The 17,409-nt window shown below is 39.6% G+C and overlaps 1 protein-coding gene across 2 annotated transcripts in view; it reads right to left on the bottom strand.

Moving 5' to 3' along the window:
• PAK5 (p21 (RAC1) activated kinase 5) overlaps positions 1-17,409 on the bottom strand; it is a 415,486-nt gene that overhangs the window by 39,564 nt on the left and 358,513 nt on the right. For both annotated transcript variants that reach the window (XM_040248311.1, XM_040248309.1), the window contains one exon: positions 4,595-5,380. In XM_040248311.1, the coding sequence (XP_040104245.1) occupies positions 4,595-5,380 (786 nt within the window). The remainder of the gene's footprint in view (positions 1-4,594; positions 5,381-17,409) is intronic.

Below are 17,409 nucleotides of genomic sequence, written 5' to 3'. Positions count from 1 at the left end.
ATTATTGTGAACATTACCCACCGGTTTCTAGGTTTCTAGAATTTTCCATGAGGCAAAGTCAAATCTGAGTCGTGATCGTCATTTCTTCTCTCAGCAGAAAATCCAAATGTGTTTGGTAGATTTTCAAGAGTTTAGTTCTAAGGACATAAACACCTAACTATTTTTAGAATGATGTTATATTTTTAAGCAAACATTTTAATTACTAACAGGCCCCTCACCTCCTATCCTCCCACAAGACCTGCTCCTGAATTTCTCATGGGTCTCCGATGAAACATGGAACAACAGCTTGGAGTTCTGATTATAAGGGATGAAAACGACTCGGTAGGAGTGTTATGTGCTTTTTTCCTGAGCCATAATAGTTTCTACATTGTTTCTGGGTTTGAGAAAACCAGATGTCAGGGCAGCTCTGCTCTGCCTTATGTTTGGGAGTCTGCAAGAGAGGGCACGGTAAGGATGGGGCAGTTTATTCCCTCCCTGCTGCCTCCTCCCTCCCTGCCTTGATCCTTCACTCCATCTTCTCTCTATTTCTCCAGTGAACCTAAAGTTCTGGTGGCCACCAGGACCTCACGTGGGTTTTACTGGCAAATGCAGTTGAACCCCTAAAATTACATATGCCAATATAATGGGAAGAATGTTGAATTGGGAGAAACTCCAGGCCTGGATTCTTGTTCTTGTTTTGTAACGAGCAAATGAAACCTTAAGTGTGCCATGTGACTTTCTGGACCTCAGTGTCCCCTTCTGTGAAATGAATAGGCAGAGGATGTTGGTGGTTATATTAAATCTTAAATGCCCCAAGGGATTAGGCTAATGGGAAAAACGAGTGAAGAGTGCTAGGCAGAGCTTATCTTTTCTAATTGGGCGAGCCTTTATCTCCAGACAGTTCTGTTTCCAATGCTACGTGGAAACGTGGGCCCAGGGACAACAAATGGTTCCACCTCTCAAAAGGGAAACCTGAGACTCAAGAGCTGAGGATTCTAAGTGAAATATCTTGGTTTTTCAGATGTTGAAAATGACTGCTGGATGACTAAACATGTTAATGGGCAAAATACAGCTCCATGACTGAAAGGTTAAAGCCTTGGAACACAATTTCCTCAACGACAATGACCTAAAACAGCTCTCAACACAAGCATTCAAATATACTGCACAGACAAATCATATTCAACCATGTATAGCCAAAACAATTCTGAGGAAAAAGAATACAACTGGAGGTATCATATTTCCTCATTGCAAACTATATTACAAAGTTAGAGTAATCAAAACAGGATGGTTTTGGCATAAAATACACTTAGATCAGTGGAACAGAATACACAACCCAGAAATAAACCCCACACAAGTAGTCAATTATTGAAAAAGGAGCCAAGAATGTACAATGGGGAAAGGGTAGTCTCTTCAATAAATAGTGTTGGGAAAACTGGACGGCCGTGTGTAAAAGAATGAAATTCGACCCCTATCTTAAACCAATCATACACAAATTCAACTCAGATGGATTAAAGACTTGAAACCATAAAGTTTCTAGAAGAAAGCTCTTTGACATTGTTCTTTGCCATGACTTTTTTAGACTTGACACTAAAAGCAAAGGCAACAAAAGCAAAAATAAACAAGTAGGACTAAATTAGATGAAAAAACTTCTGCTGAGCAAAGAAAGGGGCTTCTCTGATAGCTCATTTGGTAAAGAATCTGCCTGCAATGCAGGAGATCCCGATTCAATGCCTGGGTTGGGAAGATTCCCTGGAGAAGGGAAAGGCTACCCACTCCAGTATTCTGGCTTGGAGAATTCCATGGATAGCTGGAATTCTCTGTTCCATTGGTTTAAGATAGGGGTCCAGTTTCTTTGTATTCTGTACTCTGTTATTCTGTTCCATTGGTTTAAGATAGGAGTCCAGTTTCACTCTTTTACACATGGCTGTCCAGTTTTCCCAACACTATTTATTAAAGAGACTACTCTTTCCCCATTGTACATTCTTGGCTCTTTCTTCAATAACTGACTACATGTATGTGAGGTTTATTTCTGTGTTGTGTATTCTGTTCCACTAATCTAAGTGTGTTTTATGCAAAAACCATCTTGTTTTGATTACTATGACTTTGTAATGTAGTTTGCAATGAGGAAATGTGATACCTTCAGTTGTACAGTAAAAAAAACACCAACAAAATGAAAAAGTAACCTACAGAACAGGAGAAAATATTTTCAGATCACATATTTGATAAGGAGTTAATATCAAGTATGCTGGAAACTCATAGCAAGGAATTCAATAGCAAAAATACCATATTACCATATACCATAATTTAAAAATGGGTAAAGGACCTGAATACCAACAGGTATATAAAAAGGGCTCAACATCAGTAATCATCAGTGAAATGCAAATTAAAAGCACAATGAGATACTACCTCAACCTGTTAGGATAGCTATTATTAAAGAGGTGTCTGCGCTAAGTTGTTTCAGTCTTGTCCAACTCTTTGTGACCCTATGGACTGTAGCCCACCAGGCTCCTCTGCCCAAGGGATTCTCCAGGCAAGAATACTGGAGTGGGTTGCCATCCAACAAATGAATGGATCAAGAAAATGTGACTCAAAGAAATGTATATATAAAGGAATATTTGTCAGCCTTACAAGAGAAGGAAATCTTGAACCTTGTCATCTGTAATAACATGGAAGAAACTGAAGGGCATTATGCTAAGTGAAATAAGCCATACAGAGAATGACAACTACTGCAAATGGTATCATTTATATGTGAATTTTAGAAAATAAAGGAAGAAGTCAAACTCATGGAAACAGAGAACATAAAAGTAGTTGCCAGGGTCTAGGAAGTGGAGAAAAGGAAGTTGGTTAAAGGATACAAACTTTCAGCTCTAAGGTCTGAGGATGGATTGTATCACATGGTGATTGTAGTTGACAGTACTATATTGCAGAATTGAAATCTGCTAAGAGAGGAGAACCTAAATTTCTCATACATAAGCAAAAAGGTAAATATGTGAGGTCATGAATGTCAACTCAGCGAGGGAAATCCCTTCACAGTGTACATGTAGATCAGATCATCATCTTGTACACTTCAAATATCTTAAAATTTTGTCAGTTATAAACTTGGTAAAGCTGAAAGAAATCACATTCTTTATTCCTAAAGCAAACACTGATGGTCACAAACTAGAGAATGTAACTAGATTCAGCTACAGAATGTGTTAATTTGCTTAGTTCATTCTACAGCTGTGATGCTCTACAACCTTGGGTTGGGCGATGTGCACGGGAAATTATACAAATGATCTCCTGAATCATGACACATGCATATGGCTTCCTAGGGCTTTTGTCTGCCAGTTAGTTAGACAGACCTCTTTCCAACCATTGCCCTGGGGAGAACATAGGAAAAGGCAGTCATGTTACCTTCATCATGGGAGTTCAAATAGATAACACAGTGAGATGGAAAGCACTCTCAATATTTACATTTTAATTGGCAGTATATATTTCAGGTCTTTATATCCTTAGGATTTATTTTTATATATTGGGAACTAAAGTGATAGTTATTTTGCTTTTCCTAGAGTATGGCTTAAGTCACTCTCAATATGTCTCTAAAAGACTTCAACATCTTGGATTATGTTTATGAGAAATAATAAACAAAGGGGAAATATTGGGCATTGATAATCAATCAGACGATGCAGGCAGCCCTGCCCTCCAAGATTCGCTGTGTGGCTCACCAAGCTGTTGAAGAGACAGTATTGGGTTGCAAACGTCCACGGTCATGCTTCTAGAAGCCAAGTCTCCCTCAACTGGTCTGAGACCTCTGTAATCTAGAGCTCACAGCCAAATGGCCCATCTTCACTTAGCTGTAGCAGGGAGGTAGCAAAAACATTTCTAAGTTAACTGGGAAAATAAACTGCTGGCACACTTTCCAAGGTATTTTGCAAAGCCAGTAACTCCTCCAACAGTGGTTCCCAAAATTTGGGATATCATGGCCCAGTCACATTTCAAAGCAAATTTACAACAGTTAACATTAAGAAAAGAATATTAAAAGAGAAATTACAATAAGACAAAACAAAATAAAAAGCACACCAAGGAAGGCCTAGCAACCAGATTCCATCTATCCTAAAGTTGCACGCACACACACACAAACGACATGTCAGCGCTAACCTAGTAGAAAGAACATACTCTCAAAATACCAACAGTCCCTTGAATTGAATACAATTAACTTTATTAAAAACTTACCACATTATCCTGACTTTTTTCCCCTTGTTGGCAGTTCTGGGTACCCTTTACCATTACTCCCTCTGGCAGTCTGTAACTCTATACTCCGTAACACAAGACACAGTGCTGTACCAGCACAGAACATTTATCACTAATATAGCAGAATATCTTTTGAAAAAAATTTTCTTTTGCCTTTTAACCCAGAAAGCCTGTAGGAACTCCACAGAGGATTTGATTTTAATGAATAAATGTGTCTTGCCCTAAATTCTCTGCTCTGGGGGCTTGAGGATGGAAACCAGGCAGAATTTTGACATGGATTTTCACTTACAGACTAATCAGCTCTCTAGAATCCAAATAAGAGGGTGGTGGGAGCACACCTTATGGAGGTCCCGCATGCTGGAGGGAGGGAGGCAGTGGACGTTACCTTTGGAACGCACACTGTGGGCTCAGACAGGCGCGGGTACGTGTAGGAGCTGTAGGGGTGTCCTTGGGGGTGGGTTTTAAATGCACTTTCTCCGAAGGGCATCGTGGGCTCCTGGAGCCCGGAGCCTGACCGGGACCTCTGCCGCATGGCGGGCTGAGGGCTCGTCTGACACAGGTACGATGACTTTGGCCTCCTGTTATAGTCATCCAGGCTGGGTCCCCATTCACTTTCGCTGTACGCCAGGCTCTCCTTTGAGCACCCACTGGTCCCTGCAGTTCTAGAAGGCATGAACTGGAATGGATAATCCAGAGGGGAGCTTCCCGAGGCTCTCTGGAAGCCCCACTTGAGGTCACCGTACTCGCTGGGTTTGCTCAGTGAGTCCAAGTGTGCGTGATAATCTGCAGGAAACCGGGCTCTGTCGGACTGCAAAGGCTGCATCTCAGGATAGTAGGCCTCCCCGTGTTGCATCTTCACTACGTGCCCATTTTGCCTGGCAGAGTGGCTGCCTTTATAAAACGGCTCCAGATCATCTCCATAGAGACTCTTTTCTCTGTACTTTTCAGATGCATAGTCAGCAGTGGTGTCAGATTCACTGGAATACTGCGAGAAGGTGAGAAAGCCGTTTTCTTCCCGATGGCCTGGACCACGGCTGGAGGCTCCCTGGTCTGGGGTGGGTGGGCTTTCCTTCCTCAGGGAGTTGGAGCGGGTCACGGAGATGTTGTCAAAATCCTCCAGCAGGCCGTTGATGGAGGTCTCCTTGCAGGGTTTGTTTCCTCTAACGATTGTCTGGGAATAATAAAGGAAACACTGTTTAAAGAAAATATTTCAGACTTTCAAACTGATGGAAGAATCCTATCCTGATTCTGTCCAGTTTAAACCACAGAGGAAAATAGGCCCCAGGGGCATTTCATTAAAAAAGATAAAGAAAAAAGCCTGTTGGTTGTTTGATTTCTTGACTAGTGAAATAAATCAAATATTAAACAGAAGTCTCAAACTGCAGATTCTTCCTTACCTGTCTCAATAGAGATATCAAATATCAAAAAGCCATTTAGAAGGCTATTTATAGGGTATCACTGTTTTAGGTGCCAGTTCATTGCTTCTTCACTAAACCCTAGCTATCTAACAATAAGCTGATGATTATAATTTTAAGGTCATAACTCTTTGCTTATAAAACTATACTTACTATCTTTTTACATTCATTATCCAGATTACTTCCAAAATTAAAACCACTGTTACTTAAACAGTAACATACTTAGAAAGAGGTGCACATTTTTTTTAACCTTTTTATGAAAGACATGTAATAATTGAAGCTATCAGATTTCATAGAATAGGAAACTTTCTAAGCTGTAAATAGGGAATGGCACAAAGATTACTTGTATGATTTAATTTGTGATCAAACGTGATATAACTGTAATGGTTTCTTGACTATATGTGTGTCATCGGTATCATCATCACCAAAGTTTGGATGGCTTGGTAATGATGTGGTTGTACCTGAACCTTAGTGACAAACTGCCAAGCCCAAATGTTCCCTTTAATGAGCCTAAATAACACCAGGATGAATAGCAGGAGCGGAAAGAAATCAGAAACTGCTTACAAAGCTCGTCAGCTGCACCTTGACAATGACAAGGTTTTCAGTAAAATAAGACAAGGGTGGATAAAAGAACAAAGTGTGACTTCAGACTTCCAGGAATGCAAGAGAAAAATTCCTTGGAGGAAGTAGCAAGGAGTTCAAAGCCATCTCAGTTAGTACAAGAGATTTCAAACTGGAAGAAAAAGTCAAAGTCCTCCTAGACCTGTGTTTATAGATCAGTGCTTCTCCAGCTACGACAGTGAAAGACAAGTTGTTTTTTTTTCCCACCTCAGTCAGTCCTGGACTTAAGCCTTGGTCTTCACCCTTTCTTTTAAATAAATGTTTAAGTCTGGAATACTTTCAGATTAACAGAGAAGCTGCAAAAAGAGGTCTCATATATGTCTCACCTAGTCCCAATGTTTTTTATTAACCACATTTTTAAATTTAAACTTTCTATTTTATATTGGAGTATAGGCGATTAACAATGTTGTGATGGTTTCAGGTGCATAGCAAAGTGACACAGCTGTACATACAGATGCATCCATTCTCCACTGAAACTTCAGGGAAGTTGCTAGTGCCGTTGTTAACATCTTGCATTACTATTAACATAAACTGTTTACCACAGTTTATGTAGATTTCATTAGATTTTTTTCTTAGTGTTTCAGAGTCCTATCCAGTCTACCTCACTACCCTTATTTGTCTTGTCTCCTTAGCCATGAGATAATTCTCAGACTTTCCTTGATGACCTTGACAATTTTAACAAGTACTTGTCAGTTATTGTGCAGAATGTCCCTCAGCTGGGTGTGTCTGGTATTTTTCTCGTGTTTAAACTGAGGTTATTGGGTTACGGAAGGAAGATCACAGAGTAATACACCAATTTCATTGCATCACATCCCGGATACACACCATCAGCATGGCTATCGCTGATGATATTGACCTTGATCACCTGCCCGTGGTAATAGTCGCCAAGTTTTCACACTGTAAAGTTCTGCTTCCCTCCTTCTCCCCTCTCCCTGCACTCTTTGGAAGCAAGTCACTAAGTGCAGCCCATACTCAAATGGTGTCCAGTCAAGATCTACCTTACTGGTGGGGGGTATCTACATAAAGTACTTGGAATTCTTTTGCATAGGACACTTGCCCACTCTCCCTATTTATTTATTTTCATTTTTATATCATTTATGTGAATCAGTAGGGATAGAATCACGAATATTTACTTGTTTTATACTTTGATAGAAAGTGAAGAGAAAGTAAAGAGTTTTTGATGAGAGTGAAAGAGGAGAGTGTAAAAGCTGGCTTCAAACTCAACATTCAAAAAACTAAGATATAGCATCTGGTTCCATCACTTTATGGCAAATACCTGGGGAAAAAGTGGAAACAGTGACAGATTTTATTTTCTTGGGCTCCAGAATCACGGTGGACAGTGACTGCAGCCATGAAATTAAAAGATGCTTGCTCCTTGGAAGGAAAGCTATGACAAACCTAGACAGTGTATTAAAAAGCAGAGACATCACTTTGCCAACAATGGTCTGTATATAGTCAGAGCTATGGTTTTTTCAGTAGTCATATACCAGATGTGAGAGTTGGACCATAAGAAAGGCTGAGCACCAAAGAATTGATGATTTTGAACTGTGGAGCTGCGGAAGACTCTTTGAGAGTCCCTTGGACTGCAAGGAGATCCAACCAGTCCATCCTAAAGTAAGTCAACCTTGAATACTCATTGGAAAAGCTGTTGTTGAAGATGAAGCTCCAATACTTTGGCCACCTGAAGCAAAGAGCCAACTCATTGAATATAATACCCTGATGCTGGGAAAGACTAAAGGCAAAAGGAGAAGGGGGCAGCAGAGGATGAGATGGTTAAATAGTATCACTGACTCAGTGGACATGAATTTGAGCAAACTCTGAGACAGTGAAGGACAGAGAAGCCTGGCATGCTGCAGTCCATGGGGTCTCAAAGAGTTGGACACAACTTAGCAACTGAATAATACTTTGGGTTATAATTCAATACAGGCATACTTCATTTTTATTGTGCTTTGCAGATTTCTTTCTTTTTTTTTTTTTTTAAACGAATGGAAGGTTTATGGCAACCCTGCCTCAAGCAAGTCTACTGGCACCATTTTTCCAACAGCATTTTCTCACTTCTTGCCTATGTGTTACATTCTGGTAATTCTCGAAATATTTCAAACTCTCCACAAGCAAAAAAGGTTATAGTTCACTGATAGCTGATGATCATTAGCATTTTTCAGCAATAAAGTATTTTAAAATTAAAATACTCTTAGACATAATTGTTTTTAGATATAATGCTATTGCACACTCAATAGACTACAGTATAGCATAAACATCATTTTTATATGCTGGGAAATCAACAAATGTGTAGGTCTTGATTTACTGCAGTGTTTGCTTTATCGTCGTGGTCTGGAGTTGAACTTGCAATATCTCTGAAGTTTACCTGTACTTTGTTGTTTTGTTGCTCAAACTGTTTCAGCTTTGGGTATTAAGAGTTCTTTGAGACTGGCTGCTGTGCCCCTATGACAAGGCCCAATTCTTTTATTTTTTGATCACTTGCTTACTTTCTGGCACTCTGACAGTGCCAGAAAGTACCTGAAACACCCTGAGCTTAGCTTGTATTTTCTCCGCCCCTGCCCTAAAATCAGCCATTTCTCCATGGTGCCCTGCCCCTTTTAGTGGAGGGTGCTATTAGAAACCAGTGTCTGGCTGCTGGGTGTGCACACTGCTACCGGGCTGTCACTGCCTCCAAGCCCCTTCAGTGATGAGAGCCATGAAACTGTCACATGTAAAGTGACCCATGTACACACACATGTCTATAATTCTACCCATTCATCTCTATCTGTAGTAAACACGAATTTAGATGGATGTCTCTAAATCTAATCTAGTACCAAGTGGTTCATTCTAGTTTTCCCCCTTATTATTTACTTCTCTGATGCCCCTGGAAATGTAGATGGTGATGGAGGGTGTGAGGGATTAAAAAGCAGTTTGAAAACACATTGATACTCTCATTAAACAGACTGCCTTTGGGTGGACACAAATGTGCAAATAGAAAATGAATTTAGAATGTTTAACTACAACTCATCAGTGAAGGTAAGTTAAAAGGTGAAGGTTATTATTTTCTCCCATTCTGAAGGCTGTCTTTTCACCTTGCTTATAGTTTCCTTCATTATGCAAAAGCTTTTAAGTTTAATTATGTCCCATTTGTTTATTTTTGCTTTTATTTCCATTACTCTGGGAGGTGGGTCATAGAGGATCCTGCTGTGATTTATGTCAGAGAGTGTTCTGCCTATGTTTTCCTCTAGGAGTTTTATAGTTTCTGGTCTTACGTTTAGATCTGTAATCCATTTTGAGTTTATTTTTGTGTATGGTGTTTGGAGAAGGCAATGGCACCCCACTCCAGTACGCTTGCCTGGCAAATCCCATGGACGGAGGAGCCTGGTAGGCTGCAGTCCATAGGGTCTCAAAGAGGCAGACACAACTGAGCAACTTCACTTTCACTTTTCAATTTCATGCATTGGAGAAGGAAATGGCAACCCACTCCACTGTTCTTGCCCGGAGAATCCCAGGGACGGGGGAGCCTGGTGGGCTGTTGTCTATGGGGTCACACAGAGTCGGACACGACTGAAGTGACTTAGCAGTAGCAGTATGGTGTTAGAAAGTGTTCTAGTTTTATTCTTTTACAAGTGGTAGGCCAGTTTTCCCAGCACCATGTGTTAAAGAGATTGTCTTTTCTCCATTGTCTACTTTTGCCTCCTTTGTCAAAGATAAGGTGTCCATAGGTGCATGGATTTATCTCTGGGCTTTCTATTTGTCCAGTCCAGGTTTGATGCATGAGACAGGATGCTCAGGGCTGGTGCACTGGAATGACCCTGAGGTATGGGATGGGGAGGGAGGTGGGAGGGGGGTTACAGGATGGGGACACATGTACACCCATGGCAGATTCATATCAATGTATGGTGAAAACCACTACAATATTGTAAAGTAATTAGCCTCCAATTAAAATAAATAAATAAATTTAAAAAGATATATACCTAGAAAGGCAATAGTGGCAATAAAATGGACTATAGCTGCCAAAAAAAAGGTGAAGGTTATAGGGTAAAGGAAAGATCAGAGAAAAACAAATGAAAAATCTTGGAAAGTTTTCAGGAAGAGGAGAATTTTAAGCTAGGTCCAAGAGAGAACAACATGTGTAAACTGTCACTTACTGAGTGACTGAGTGACTTACTGAGTGACTGTCACTTACTGAGATGGTCAGGATGTGTTTCAGTGCCACATATATAAGGCCATCAGGATGCAGTGAGATCACAGAAGAAACACTCCCTGCTCAAACTTGCATCACAATCACATGCCTCTGGAATTTATACACAGAAAACCTGTTGGTTCATCTTCAGCAAATTAATAAATGACTATATTGAGGGCTAGACTTGGAATTCCCTACCAGGACACAGATATTTAGAAGAATATTTTCTTCTTCTTCTTCTTAAGAAAAGAAGTAGAAGAAGAAGAGGAAGGGGAAGGGGAAGGAGGAGAAGAAGAAGAAGAGCCTTCTCTGTATGATGTGACTCCTTTAAGATCAGAACATCATTGAACACTTCCTTTGAAATTGCTGGGTTCTCAAATCTCACTATTTCCCCACCAATACCCTTACAAGCTAATTAATGATTTGAGTGGGCAGACTTGAAATATCCTCCAGTTCTGGAGAATACTGAAAGAAAAGAATGTAGTTGACAAAAAGAAGCATCTATCTTATCCATCCATCCATCCATCCATCCATCCACCTATCTACCCATTCTTCCACCTATCTGGAGAGTGATATCTATAGATAGGTATAATAGATATCTGTAATATCTAAATCTATACTATCTGTAAGGATTTTTTAAAGTGATTACTGAGCAACTGAACTGAACTGAAAGCAATAACATAATTTGGGATAGATTTTTCTCTCATTAGTTGTGGTATAAAAATCTTACATTTGAAAAAGTAAAAACCAAACCATCATAAACAACTATTCCACAGTTTTTTTATTGCTCAGTATGTGTAGATTAGATTTCTGTGGGAATTAGAGGGTTGCTGTTTCAGCATACAAATTAATCTATGACCTTAGAATTGGGAAGTTCACTGTTTCTGTGCATTTGTCATTGAATGGCCAAAGTATGTTCAGTTTACATGCAAAATTATAGTGTAAATCCAATAAACAGAATTCTATGCATTTGTTAATATGAAAGAAGAAATATTAATATTGCTATGAGCTAAATGCTAATTAAAAGAAAGAAAAGACTATTCACTGAGTAGACCATTCAGGTATGACCTAAATCAAATCGCTTATGATTATACAGTAGAAGGGAGAAATAGATTTAAAGGACTAGATCTGATAGACAGAGTGCCTGATGACCTGCAGACAGAGGTTCATGACATTGTACAGGACACAGGGATCAAGACTATCCCTGAGAAAAAGAAATGCAAAAAAGCAAAATGGCTGTCTGAGGAGGCCTTACAACAACTGTGAAAAGAAGAGAAGTGAAAAGCAAAGGAGAAAAGGAAAGATATACATTTGAATGCAGAGTTCCAAAGAATAGAAAGGAGAGATAAGAAAGCCTTCCTCAGCGATCAATGCAAAGAAATAGAGGAAAACAATAGAATAGGAAAGACTAGAGATCTCTTCAAGAAAATTAGAGATACCAAGGGAACACTTCATGCAAAGATGGGCTCAAAAAAGGACAGAAATGGTTTGGGCTTAACAGAAGCAGAAGATATTAGGAAGAGGTGGCAAGAATATACAGATGAACTATACAAAAAAGAGCTTCACGACCCAGATAATTATGAGGGTGTGATCACTCACCTAGAGCCAGACATCCTGGAATGTAAAGTCAAGTGGGCCTTAGGAAGTATCACTATGAGCAAAGCTAGTGGAGGTGATGGAATTCCAGTTGAGCTATTTCAAATCCTAAAAGATGATGCTGTGAAAGTGCTGCACTCAATATGCCAGCAAATTTTGAAAATGCAGCAGTGGCCACAGGACTGGAAAAAGTCAGTTTTCATTCCAATCCTAAAGAAAGGGAATGGCAAAGAATGCTCAGACTACCACACAGTTGAGCTCATCTCACATGCTAGTAAAGTAATGCTCAAAATTCTCCAAGCCAGGCTTCAGCAATACATGAACCATGAACTCTCTGATGTTCAAGCTGGTTTTAGAAAAGGCAGAGGAACCAGAGATCAAATTGCCAACATCCGCTGGAACATCAAAAAAGCAAGATAGTTCCAGAAAAACATCTATTTCTGATTTACTGACTATGCCAAAGCCTTTGACTGTGTGGATCACAATAAACTGTGGAAAATTCTGAAAGAGATGGGTATACCTGACCACCCGACCTGCCTCTTGAGAACTCTGTATGCAGGCCATGAAGCAACAGTTAGAACTGGACATGGTACAAGAGACTGGTTCCAAATAGGGAAAGGAGTACGTCAAGGTTGTAGATTGTCACCTGCTTATTTAACTTATATGCAGAGTATATTATGCGAAACGCTGGGCTGGAATAAGTACAAGCTGGAATCAAGATTGCTGGGAGAAATATCAATAACCTCAGATATGCAGATGACACCACCCTTATGGCAGAAGGTAAAGAAGAACTAAAGAGCCTCTTGATGAAAGTGAAAGCAGAGAGTGAAAAAATTGGCTTAAAGTTCAACATTCAGAAAACTAAGATCATGGCATCCAGTCCCATCACTTCATGGGAAATAGATGGGGAAACAATGGAAACAGTGGCAGACTTTATTTTCTGGGGTTCCAAAATCACTGCAGATGGTGACTGCAGCCATGAAATTAAAAGACGCTTACTCCTTGGAAGGAAAGTTATGACCAACCTAGACAGCATATTAAAAAGCAGAGACATTACTTTGTCAATAAAGGGCCATCTAGTCAAGGCTATGGTTTTTAACAGTGGTCATGTATGGATGTGAGAGTTGGACTATAAAGAAAGCTGAGTGCAGAAGAATTGATGTTTTTGAGCTGTGGTGTTGGAGAAGACTCTTGAGAGTCCCTTGGATATCAGGGAATGTTTAACAGGAGGATTCCTATGTGCTGTTTCTCCTAAGTTCTCTGTTCCTTATCAGTTCCTATTCTGAGAACGAGTAGAGCTGCACGCAGCTCTCAGGACTGAGATCATGAGAAACAGTATCTGCTTGGATTCCTTTCAGTAACTTCCTTCAGTGACTCTTTTCAGTGTCAGTGACCTTGTATGTATTAGACTATCCATATTGTGGCTATTGATAAAATTTCATCCTGTTTAATAGCTGAGTAATCATCTTACTAAAGATATATAAGCCTGCTTTTCTGCTAATAAAATACCTTTGCTCCATCAGAGCTTGGGTCCCCGTGTCTTTCTTTCTTTCTCTCTCTCTCTCTCTTCCTCCCTCTGGCTCTCTTTCTTTCACTTTCTTATCGTCTACTCTGGACCACCAGGTTTTGGTCCATTTAAAGGACCCCAACACTTGGACTGCAAGGAGATCCAACCAGTCCATCCTAAAGGAGGTCAATCCTGCAATTCATTGGAAGGACTGATGCTGAAGCTGAAACTCCAATATTTTGGCCACCTGATGCAAAGAGCTGACTTATTTGAAAAGACCCTGAAGCTGGGAAAGACTGAAGACAGGAGGAGAAGAGGACGACAGAGGATGAGATGGTTAGATGGCACCACCGACTCAATGGACATGAGTTTGGGTAAACTCTGGGAGCTGGTGATGGACAGGGAGGCCTGGAATGGTGTGGTTCATGTGGTCACAAAGAGTCGGACATGCTGAGCTGAAGAATGAACTGAACTGAAGAAATATTAAAAAAAAAAAAAACCAAGTAGCACGTATTTATTATCCCTGTTTTGAATCTTAGGCTCAAACCACTTGTCAGCCTTGTGATACTGGGCAAGTTAGTTTACCTTATAACCTTTTAAGTCACAGTTTCTTAATTCATAGAATGGCAAGAATAAATCCTTGCCTCATAGGGTTAATGTGATGATTTAATGAAACAACATGTGTGGAGCAGTTGGCATGATTCCTGGCATATAGTAAGTACTAATAAATGTAGTTACATCACTGTTTTATGGGTAGAATTTACTTTTAAATTAGGTTGAAAATAATTTAGGAAAAAAAGAAGCTGCAGACAACATATAGAAGAAATAAATCTCAGCTTTGTATACTTGGATAAAAAGGATAATTGATGTAGTAGACTTTAAAAAGCTATCAATTATGAATGTTTTGAATTTAAACTAGATAGCATATTCAAAAGCAGGGACATTACTTTGCCAACAAAGGTCCGTCTAGTCAAGGCTATGGTTTTTCCAGTGGTCACGTACAGATGTGAGAGTTGGACTGTGAAGAAAGCTGAGTGCCGAAGAATTGATGCTTTTGAACAGTGGTGTTGGAGAAGACTCTTGAGAGTCCCTTGGACTGCAAGGAGATCCAACCAGTCCATTCTGAAGGAGATCAGCCCTGGGATTTCTCTGGAAGGAATGATGCTGAAGCTGAAACTCCAGTACTTTGGCCACCTCATGCGAAGAGTTGACTCATTGAAAAAGACGCTGATGCTGGGAGGGATTGGGGGCAGGAGGAGAAGGGGACAACAGAGGATGAGATGGCTGGATGGTATCACTGACTCTATGGACGTGAGTCTGAGTGAGCTCCGAAAGTTGGTGATGGACAGGGAGGCCTGGTGTGCTGCGATTCATGGGGTCGCAAAGAGCCAGACACGACTGAGCAACTGAACTGAACTGAACTGAAGGGTGGTTTGTTTTCAGACCAGTGCTTCTCAAAGTTCACGGCACACTCAAATCACGAAACCGCTGTTAAAGAAGATTATGACTTAGCAGGTCTGAAGAGGGGTCTGAGACTCTGGATCTCAAATGCTGCTGCTGCTGCTAGTCTGTGGTTCACGCTGTCTACTTGTAATAGAGAAGAACGAATCTGACTCCTTGTTGGTCCTTTTACTTTAAGCCTCTGTGCTCTGTTGCCTGTGCTTAGTCATGCTGGCTCTGGACCTTCTGTAAAAGAATGTTGCCTGTAGCCAGAAATATACAGGACAACCCACTCTGGAGGCTTTGATCTTTAAAAGTATAACACTCTTCTATTTATATAGAGATAAAAAGTTGCAGAACAGAGAATAACATTTGTCTTATGGAGGCTTTTAGGAATATCATGACCTGACCTACCTGGACAAGAAGTTTGCAACAATCAACCACACCTCCTCCCCTTTCAATATACAAGAAGCCTGAACTCTGATTGGGTAAAATGTTGCTTTGGGACACTAGTTCATCATCTTCTCTGCTTGCTGGCTTTCTGAATAAAGTCATTATTCCTCTTCCAAACAACTGGTCTCCTGATTTATTGGCCTGTTGTGTGGCAAGCAGAACTGAGTTTGGACTTGGTGACATACTCATGGTGTTATGTATTTTCCAGATTCTTCTATAATCAAGGTTACTTTTATAAAAATAAAAGTTAGACTGAGATATGCTTTTCAGTATAATAGGATTCAGCAATATATATATATGTACACTATTAAATATATAATGCATATTTTATTATTATATATAGCATTTAATAATAAAATAGCATTTTTATTATTATATATAACATAGTGTTAAATATATCATATATATTAATACATAAGTAATGTTAGCTATGTACATATTGTGTGTACATTTTTTGATGTTGTGGTTGGTTATTGCTATAGTTGGTCAATATTTCTGCCTTTCCTATGAAGTGAAGTATTTATGTTTAACCGAAATGAAGACTTTAATAGATCTCAACATTTTAGAACATATTCAATAGTATCATTATCTTACCATAAAGTTCCAAGCCTTCGAGTTATTGATACATAAAAGCTGAGTACCACAGAAATGAAGGTGTGGTTGCAAATATTTGGAAAGAAGAAATTTTCATCTATAAAACAAACAAAACTCCAAGAACTGAAAGCACAGTCTACTTGAGGCATTTTCTTGTATCTCCTTTATAGCATTTGAAAATGTTTACACGAATCCCTTTTAATTTTCTTTCCTTCAGTGAAAACTATTTAATCAATGTTAACAAGAAGGGGCTAACAAAATGTCAACATTAAAAATAAATTGCGGACTCATCCTCCAATTTTTTTTTAAAGAAGGGTATAATAACCTTATTTAATCAGAAAAAAAAAAAAAACATTTAACCTGAGGCAATCTGTGTTTCCATGACATGGGTTTCACTTTAAAGGACTCCTAATTGGCAAAGGGATGATAATGAAATCCAAACATGCAGAATTTTACAACACAGTTTAACCAGGCTTCAAATGGTAAGAACTACTATTTATTACTTTCAGCATCTGATGTTTATGAAAGCAAGATTGTGCAGTTTTGCAGAGATCAATAATACAATAACTGCAAGAGTACCAGTAAATCTCATGCTGTAGACCAGTCAGGCATTAAAAATCAATGCAACCCAATCTACTTGAGTTTGACGCCATGGTTCTCATTGTCTCTGCTCTGTGCCTGGACCAGCTCGCCGTCAGCTCTGGCTCTCAGTGACAGGGGCCATATTTCATGGTCCTTCTTTCTGAGGCTGCTGGCCGGTGATAAGCTATAATGGATCTGTCCCTAAGAACAGCTGTCTCCCCTTGATCCAGGGAAGAGATGAAAAAGTGCCTCTGCTCTCACAAACTGTATTAACCCTGACAATAATAAAGTGTGTAATTAACAGCTTTGCCCTAATAAGACCTCACATTTCTTTTCGAAACAATGACTTTTATTCTCCTCAAGAATGTGTTTCATTTTGTCTTTCTGGTAAACACTTCTCAGGAGGTCAATAAGCTAGACAGTCCTCTGAGTCGAGGAATAAGCCAGGACCTCTTAGAAAATAACTGACTTTCAAACAATCCATCTAAACTGATACCCTCTTTGCAGAGAACCAATTCCCTTTTTTTCACTAAGGAATATGGCTAGAAACAGCTGGGTACATAATCCCAACAAACAAACAGATCTAATATACTTTCATCCTTATGGGAAGAAATGTTGGCTTTTTTTTTTTTTTTAACATCAAAAGAACTCAGATCTTCTAACTTCTTTCAGTTTTCTACACACACTTTTTTTTGATAACCACAGAGAGTGAGGCTAATTAGGTGAGTTAGTCGAGAATAACATACTCCTGCAAAATATGAGAATGAGGGCAGGGTATCTCAGAGCGGAGGAGGTGATGAGGGTTTCTAACCATTAAAGCCATTTAA

The sequence above is a fragment of the Oryx dammah genome, unplaced genomic scaffold (assembly GCF_014754425.2).
Source record: "Oryx dammah isolate SB20612 unplaced genomic scaffold, SCBI_Odam_1.1 HiC_scaffold_10, whole genome shotgun sequence".
NCBI lineage: Eukaryota > Metazoa > Chordata > Mammalia > Artiodactyla > Bovidae > Oryx > Oryx dammah.
Note: the sequence above shows the minus strand (reverse complement) of the source record. Positions and strands in the feature narration are given on the sequence as shown.